Source organism: Pygocentrus nattereri, chromosome 17 (genome assembly GCF_015220715.1).
Source record: "Pygocentrus nattereri isolate fPygNat1 chromosome 17, fPygNat1.pri, whole genome shotgun sequence".
NCBI classification, from domain to species: Eukaryota; Metazoa; Chordata; class Actinopteri; order Characiformes; family Serrasalmidae; genus Pygocentrus; species Pygocentrus nattereri.
The window spans coordinates 34,161,953-34,171,120 of NC_051227.1; the positions used below are offsets into that span (position 1 = coordinate 34,161,953).

The 9,168-nt window shown below is 39.2% G+C and overlaps 1 protein-coding gene across 1 annotated transcript; it reads left to right on the plus strand.

The window, feature by feature from the left end:
• Positions 1-1,417: 1,417 nt before the first annotated feature.
• On the plus strand, positions 1,418-1,891 carry LOC119265739 (cation channel sperm-associated protein 3-like). Its single transcript, XM_037546383.1, has 2 exons — positions 1,418-1,669; positions 1,775-1,891. Exons 1-2 carry the CDS (start codon positions 1,524-1,526, stop codon positions 1,875-1,877), a joined length of 249 nt encoding a protein of 82 aa, XP_037402280.1. The 5' UTR covers positions 1,418-1,523; the 3' UTR covers positions 1,878-1,891.
• Positions 1,892-9,168: the final 7,277 nt, after the last annotated feature.

Below are 9,168 nucleotides of genomic sequence, written 5' to 3' on the forward strand. Positions count from 1 at the left end.
TGATGCTGGCTAAAGCCATGAAGAGAGCTCTGTACATGATGTGTATCGTGTTCTTCACCATGTACATCTTTGCTGTTGCTGGAGTTCTTTATTTTGGAGAGAAGGCAACAGGGGATGTTGGGCACTGGGGGAATTTGTGGTCTGCCCTGCTCACCGTCTTTTGGCTTAATAACGGTGAGTCGTATACAAGCATCTGCAGTCAGACATAATGTATATAGAGAAAATTTATATATCTAAAGCTACTAAAAATAGACTGTTTAAATTTGATATAGACAAAAAACAAGCTTCAACAATCAGCAGATTTACATCCCTGTTTTCTGTTTCCTGTGACCGTTTGTGCAATAGCAAACATGATGATTGACTGCATGCTGGGTTTTTTTTTGTTCTATTTCAGCTGGACAGCTGGGTGGACCTGTTGAGGAAAGTGGACAGTTTGGGAGTGGCCTACAGTCGGCTCTTCCCCATCATCTTCATACTGGTGGGGCACTTCGTTTTATTCAACTTGTTCGTGGGTTTGGTCATCATGGAGGTTGAGGTAAGTCCATCTTTACATTCATATTTTTCTGTTTGGCAGATGCTCTTATCCACAGCTAGAGTTTAATCATGTTACAGAATAAGGCAAATGCGGCTTTAGGAGTCTTGCCCAAGGACTCCTACTGGTATAGTGTGGTGTGCTTGTCCAAACAAGGCATGAATCTACAGTCTGCCATGTAGAGCGGAGGGATATGACCACTAACATTAAGTCTGACGCCAAACATGATAAATAACCCTAACATTGAAATGAACGTTAACCTGCCCTTTATTAAGCTTAGGCAGTTGCTTTAACCCTGCTAGTAAATGTTCTGGTGATTCTAACATTAACCCTCAGTCCAAAATTAAGTGTATATGTGTATTTTCTTGTTCCTAATGTCAAACAGCGCATGATGAAAGCCCGTGAGGAGGCTCTTCAGGAGCAGGAGGCAGCGCAGAAAAGAAGGAAGCAGAAAAGACACTTCAGGTAAGGTGTTATTTAACTATTTTTTTTTCTTAAATAGATAATTAGGTTGTTTGTTATGTAGCCCATCTATATCCAGTATGTACTTTTAAGTGATGATAATTAGAATCATTAGTTCATCCAGTCAATCAATGCAGTCCAGCTCTGCAGGAGCAGGAGCAGGAGGCAGCACAGAAAAGAAGGAAACAGAAAAGAACAATAAAGCAACTGATTGGGAGTCAGGTAAGTGCAGGTTAAGTCAGGGGAGTGCAAGTAGACTTCTACACAAAGCTGAGTGGGAACACCTGTAAAGGTTTAAGAAGCTTTTTTTAATGACAAAGCGCTTAGAAACGAGGCAGTGGTGTTTCACGTGTCTCAGAAGAAAGTGGTGGTATTGTTTGAGAAGGGGAGAACTACCTAGCAGGTGGACTCAGACATGATAAAATTGAGGAGAAAGTGCTTTAAAAAGCTATTTACTGAAGTGTTTTGTTTGACATCTACCTTTAGGTATCAAAACTGAAGAAATGGTCTGACACCAACGTAAGGGCTGATGAGAATTTTCCCTCAGATCATTCAGCAGCTCAGAATGTCTCTGTCTGACTCTGACTACGTTGTCACGAAGGATAAGAGCAGCAGTTTGACATTTTTACAGATCTATTTGACTACGCTGCGACACCAAGACACCACTCTGGCCCGGTAAGCACACACACAAAAAGAATCTCATCCTGCCATGTTGAAGTGTGGCGTTAAGGAGCTCTAACATGAACATTATGTATGACCTGAATGTGTGTTTGTGTGTAGGTTGCAGCAGATCTATGAAGAAATGCTGGAGGTCCTCAGTGAGCTGCTGGAGCTACAGCAGGAAGACCAGAGGGAGGAAAAGGACGACAGAGCTGCACCGTGATCCTCAACATGTGCTGCAAAAGGACACATCGTTTACAAACACAGTTCCAAAAATGGTGGGACAATAATTAAAATGGCAATAAAAACCGAGCAGTGATTTGTAAATTCACTTTGAGCTGTATTTAAACAGTTACGGCACAGAATAATTACCACATGTCAACAGCGTCCAAATATGTGAAGCAGCGTCTCTGGACTTGATCTCATGATATGTAAATATCGGTAACTGAAGACAAAAATCCACTTTTAAAACGGGTTCTTTTTGGTCTTCAGCCTCCAAATGATCAAGTGCTGTTTAAAGGAAAGATGTTGTAACAGAAGTAAACATGCTCCTGTACCAACTATTTTGGAAAAAAGATACAGGGATCGTATTTGACATTGGTGTATATTTACAAAGAACAAGTGTTCATCAAGTAAAACATCAAATGTGATGTTTTTGTGCTGGCTTTAATTCAATTTAGGTTGAACAGAATCAATTCCTGCTTTCGTTTTTATTGGATTTGTTCATTAAAGTATAATTAAAAAGCAGTTTCTCTTAGATACCTGTAAAAATATAATAATAAAACAGTTTATGCCCCGCTCTAACCTATGAGCTGTAAAAGAAGTGAAAAGGATGTATTTCTCTGCTATAGTAGGACAGTGTGAGCCAGCAACCCTGGAAGCTGCTTGAAAAACTGCCACCATTAGGCTTCCAGACTCCTCCATCCCTTGAATTCCTACACTGTGAGGTGGACGAGAGGAGACCTTTGCTAGAAGGTGATACATGCACTGTGTGCATTAGGTTGCCAGTGCATCCTGCATATGAAGAATTTGAATGACATTTTGGATTAGCGCAGCAAATAAATTCTGCTACACTCTCAAAAATGGTTCTTAAAGGGTTTTTAGTAAACCATTTCATGCTTATGTGGCACCAGAATAAGTTGTTTTGTTACAAGTTTGACACAAGTGCTGTACAGAATCAAACAGTTCTGTATAGAATCATTGTCCTTACTAAAGAAACCTGGTGAAAGCCTGATCTTATTTGTTGACTTCAAATTACAATGTGTTATGTTTCTTATGCCAAGTTTATTTCATGACAATTCTGAATTACAGTTTACAATTTTATATTGTTAGCAAAGTTTGTTCAGTCAAATTTGTACAACTTGAATCCTTTTAGAAGTTGAATAAAAGTTCTAATTGTTCACACAAGTGGTATGTAATTTTACACATATGTAAATATAAAAATACTACTGTATATACTGTGGAAAGACAATAGTTTTATTTTGTAAAAATGTTAGTCAAAAACTTAATTCTAAGCGCTGTTCACCAGAGGGCGTCCAGGAGATGAGAAGTGCTAGAACATGAGTCATGACTTGATTGTTATAGAAGGCACTTTATTTAGCTTTGGGTCTTTGAGTGATGGGAACATTTTCCATTCTAGCATGTTTTCAGTAAAAAGTAATGAGAAAACACTTCCTATTATGTTTTGGATTATGTTTCGTTTACACACACACCACTTATGTTGAAGTAATGGTTTTGTGTACTGTGAGAACATTCATCATAGTGACATACCTTATATTCAGGTTTCCTAATTATTGTGCACATAGTGTCTCTCTCCTGGGACATTGCTAATGTAATTAAAAACTTGCTTAAAAAGATCAGTTTCTAAACTACCCTGTGCACCTTCCAAGGGATTGACCATGGCTTCAAGCTCTTGCATGACTCTCTGCTCAAGATGGAAGTGAGTGGTAGGAACCTCTACTGCTTCTGTCCAGTTTAAATTGGGCAATTCTGATACCGCAGCTTCTTCTGTGGCCATAGGGGACTGCTGTTCCTCTGCAGGTGCTGGGGCTTCATGTTCATCAGCTCCAAAAAGGCCACTAATGGCAGTGTTGTCACTCATTTGACATGACATGCTGCCATGGATAAATAGCTGAGCCTGCTGTATCCATCCACACCACCATGTATGACCACTGTCCATCTGAAACAGAAGACTAGTGGACATACTGCGTGCTGTTTGGTTGGCAAGCGGAGCAGCTCATTGGCTATTTGTGCTCAGTGATATCATGAATATACAAGAGGTGCCACTTTAAACTCCTATAACTTAAGTACCATTTTATCAGCCCTGTCACACTTACAGACTGTTTCCAGCTATTGCTCTGCATACACTGTTAGCTCATTTTTACAATGTTCTTAAAAGGTCAGGACCACCACAGGGCAGATTTAATTTGAGTCTTGGATCATTCTCAATAATGCTACTGTGGTGGTGGGTTGTTAGAGTGTGTTGCACTGGTGTGAGTGGATCTGACAAAGAAATGCTGGAGTTTTTAAGCACTGTCCACTTACTGTTCACTCTATTAGACACACAAACCTTGTTGGACCTCCTTGTAGACAACTGCTCATCTGTTGCTGCACTGTTTATGTTGGTCATTCTTAAAGTCCTTCATCAGTAGTCATAAGATGCCATTGACTAGAGATTCTTGGTTGGTGGACCATTCTCAGTCTTATCCAAATCCACAGTTTCTTTCTTTTTCTTTTTTTCTTTTTTTAGATATCTACAACCCCAATTCCAGTGAAGTTGGGATGTTGTGTAAAACATAATTAAAAACAGAATATTTTGATTTGGAAATCCTTTTCAACCTATATTCAATTGAATACACTACAAAGACAAGATATTTAATGTTCAAACTGGTAAACCTTATCGTTTTTTACAAATATTCACTCATTTTGAATTTGATGCCTGTAACACATTCCAAAGAAGTTGGGACAGGTTCAAAAAAAAGACTGAGAAAGTTGAGGAATGCTCAAAAAACACCTGTTTGGACCTTCAGGTGAACAGGTTAATGGGAAACATGTGAGTGTCATGATTGTGTATAAAGGGAGCATCCCTGAAAGACTAGTTCACAAGCAAGGATGGGGCGAGGTTCACCACTTTGTGAACAACTTCGTGAGCAAATAGTCCAACAGTTTAAGAACAACGTTTCTCAATGTGAAATTACAAGGAACTTAGGGATTTCGTCATCTACAGTCCATAATATCATCAAAAGATTCAGAGAATCTGAAGAAGTCTCTGCAATTAAGCGGCAAGACAGAAAACCAACATTGAATGCCCATGACCTTCGATCCCAGAAAACCACTGTCAGTGAACACAGTTCGTCGCTCCATCTACAAGTGCAAGTTAGAAATCTGCCATGAAAAGCCGTATATCAGCAACACCCAGAAAGGCCAAAGAGGAAAAGGACTGTCCGGATTGTTATCAGCGCTTCACCTGCCTGCAGTCCAGACCTGTCTCTCACTGAAAATGTGTGGCGCATTATGAAGCGCAAAATACGACAATGGAGACCCCGGACTGTTGAGTAACTGAAGTTATACATCAAGCAAGAATGGGAAAGAATTCCACCTACAAAGCTTCAGCAATTAGTGTCCTCAGTTCCCAAACACTTATTGAGTGTTGTTATAAAGAAAGGTGATGTAACACAGTGGTAAACACGCCCCTGTCCCAACTTCTTTGGAACGTGTTTCAGGCATCAAATTCAAAATGAGTGAATATTTGCAGAAAACAAGACAATTTATCCATTTGAACATTAAATATCTTGTCTTTCTAGTGTATTCAATTGAATATAGATTGAAAAGGATTTGCAAATCATTGTATTCTGTTTTTATTTACGTTTTACACAATGTCCCAACTTCATTGGAATTGGGGTTGTACTTAAGAGCTCACTTAGGATTCTTAATTAGATTATGTGTTTTACTAAAGCTCCATCAACTTCTATCTATGCCCCAATTTTACACAACCACTTATTTCAGCCTTCTCAACTGGATGGGGCATTCACTGTGTGGAAGGACAAAGGATTACAGTGTATTGGACACTTTTATGTGGATGGGAGATTTGTTTCTTTTATGTAGCTCAGAGAAAAATGCAGTCTTCCTCATTTACATTTTTTCTTGGTATAGGTTTAGGCTTTTTGTTAGAGAAAATATACCAAACTTTAGAGTCAAACCTGATGACCATCCACTTCTTGAATTGTTTCTTCTGGATCCGTCTTTTAGATATTTGGTGTCCCACTTTGTATCAATCTTCATTTCACCCCTAGGACCAACCATCTTAAGGAAGCCTGGGAACATGAGCTTAATAATCCTTTAACAGAGGGGGTTTGGACAGAGAGCCTGTCCAGGATACCACTCTGCTCTATAAATTCTAGATATTAGCTGATCCAGTTTAAGGTGAATTATAGACTTTGTTACTCCAAAATTAGAAAATTTACAGTTCTGTGTCTTCGGTCTGTGATCAGTGCAAAAACTCTGGTTAAGTGTTTTTCAGTGGTTCTCTGAAATGCTTAGCACATACTTACATCCTGACCCTCTCATTGCAATCTGTGGATTCATAACATATGTTCAACAACAAGCCTTAATGGCTGGTATGGTAGTGGCTAAAAAGGTTATTCTTTTAAATTGGAAATCAGCTTCTCCACCATGTTTTAAACATTGGTCATCAGAGATGCTTCATATTATTACAATGGCCAGAAGATATGACACCAAACAATTCCATACAATACAAAGACTAGCAAACTCACAGGGGAAAACACAGGGCTTAAATACAGGCAGGTTAACAAGACACAGGTGGTTAACAAGAAAAATGTGAGGACCAATCAAGGGCGGAGTCCAGAAACAAGGGGGCAGGACAGGGAGGAATCAAAACAAAGAAAGCACATGGACAAGACCAGAAGGTAAACACAAGCACCTGGATGGAAACACAGGACCGATTATGTATATGACTGAATGTCTGTAACATCTTCGCAATACTGTACATGTAAAAAAGATAGTAAGATGTGTTTTCCTCTCACCTCTTCCATATACATGAGTTCATGGTCATCTTTGTAATCGACTCGCTCCACAAGGGGGTTGTTTTTTAGCTGAAAAAAACAAAATAATTACTTCTCTGCAATGTAATAAATGCTTACAAAGAACACTACTACTTATCAGTGGGATCTGCTGTGAATCCTGACAAGATTTTTATATCCACTATAACCATGTTAGTGCTGTTCAGAGCTCTATTGTATCTGAAGAAGAAATTAAATCTTTACACTTACATCAGAAGTACAGTGTTATTTTCCATGTTGAAGGTAGTTTTAACAAACTATTTGAGGTGCAAGTTCCAGACATGTTGCAATGTTTAATTTAACTGTAATGGTTGAGTAAGCTGCGGTATTATGATTTCAAAATCATGTCTCTGTATTTGAAATTAATAAAAGCAGTAATTTCTTTTAAAAAATCAGAACAACTGCAAACAAAAGTCTCCTTATTATCTAAAGTTATCATTCTCATATCAGATTACTCATATTCCTCATATCAGATTACATTTTTATCAAAATACATTCGTGCGTGACTGTGAAGTTGATCTTCAGAGTTTGTCCAAATGATTTTGTACAATCTCCTTCAATTTTAGCCTTGATGTGTAATGTACTGGTTTCAGCCGGTGTGGGGATATTGTAGTAAAGGACCATCTGCAGGTGGGGATAAGAGATATCAAACCAGTGAAACAGTAAATAAACAGATGAAATGTCTGCTAAACCTACTATGTGTACAACAAACATCTACATAGAGGTCTGCATAAAGGTTTGCATTTCTGAGGAATTTAAAGGTTTTAAAGTACTGGTTATTCTCAAAGTCATTTTCTGCAATCAATCCTAGGGTTGCATTACCTTGCACTGAATTTAAACAGGACTGCATTTTAATGTAAGGTTACACTTCCTAAGCTACGTTTTCACTTGCTAGCACCATAATCACCAGTTTCAGTTGCTATTGTTGGTTTCCTAGACAAACACCCCTGCTCATGGAAAAACAAGACAAGTACAGCATAGTATTGTGGTGAAGGAGACCAATGATTTGTTATGTAGGGTTGTATTTCACATGATCTCTAAGGGAGTTCTGAGAGTTGGAGTTCACTAGTTGGTCAGATCCAGAGGGATGTGTATCACCTAAACATGCAGTTCTAAACAAAAGGGAAGTGCTACTTCTGGCTCTCCAGAGTTAGTGTGGCATCCTTTGGCAAATCTACCTGTTCCTATCTCAGCTAAATTGACGAGCTCTCCTGCTACCCGCTTCAGACCAACTGCCCACACCCCAGCTACCCCTACCTGCCTTGGACTAGCTGCCCACCCTACATTGAAGTTTTCATAGACTCCTAGCTATTACTACTACTAATATTACTACTGTAGTATAAGTATTAGAGTTTATCCTTGCCACTGTTGCCCCTGGCTTGCTCACCTGGGCGTTTTTTACATTTCATGTTAAAACTTTATCTTTACTGGAATTCTGCGAAGCTGCTTTGTGACAACATCAGTTGTAAAAAGCGCTATACAAATAAATTTGATTTGATTTGATCAATCTGCATGGGCCTGTGATCAATCTGGGTGGGTCTGTGATCAATCTGCGTGGCCCTGTGATCAATCTGGGTGGACCTGTGATCAATCTGGGTGGGCCTGTGATCAATCTGGGTGGGCCTGTGATAAATCTGGGTGTGCCTGTGATCAATCTGGGTGGACCTGTGATCAATCTGCGTTGGCCTGTGATCAATCTGGGTGGACCTGTGATCAATCTGCGTTGGCCTGTGATCAATCTGCGTTGGCCTGTGATCAATCTGGGTGGGCCTGTGATCAATCTGCGTTGGCCTGTGATCAATCTGCGTTGGCCTGTGATCAATCTGCGTGGACAAAATATCACGACTGATTAAGTACATGGACTACTGTTACACATAAAAATGGTTAAAAGAAAACTAATTAATATGGATCTTAAAGCAGAGGATGGTGTGTTTTTGTACATTTACATTGTTCAACATGGTTGACAGTCACAACAAATGTAAACTCTAGCCAAGCTCTGTTTCTTTTATTTAACTGCTGTTGACTTCTACTGGCAAGCATTTGTTTCTTGAAGAAAAACAGAAGTGGAGACTCTCTTTGTGAGAAGTGGTTTTCTCTTTCTCTAAACGACCCCAAAGGCCCCCTTACTTGATGGCTGGCTCCCTCTACCTGTGTGATTAAAATAAAGATGTTGAGGCCCACCCAGAAATTTACAGTCTCCTAGATTTGGAGCTGTAGATAACCAGATGTGAAATAGGCTAACTATTGGGGCTCGTTACATGACAAAGGACTGCTCTCAACAGCCCCCACACATCACCCAAGAAAAGATACAAAATGCAAATGAGATTAAACCAAATGGCAAGGGAAAACAGAAGGGAAACAGAAGTTACAAAGTCAGTAAAAGCAAATAAAATAAAATAAAGTTAAATAATATTTAACACTGCCATGAAGATAATG

What these genes read in the sequence shown, in the direction of transcription:
- LOC119265739 (XM_037546383.1), top strand. Translation starts at nt 1,524, where the DNA reads ATGAGAATTTTCCCTCAGATCATTCAGCAGCTCAGAATGTCTCTGTCT. An exon ending in CAAGACACCACTCTGGCCCG is followed by an intron (nt 1,670 to 1,774) that starts GTAAGCACACAC and finishes GTTTGTGTGTAG; the next exon opens with GTTGCAGCAGATCTATGAAG.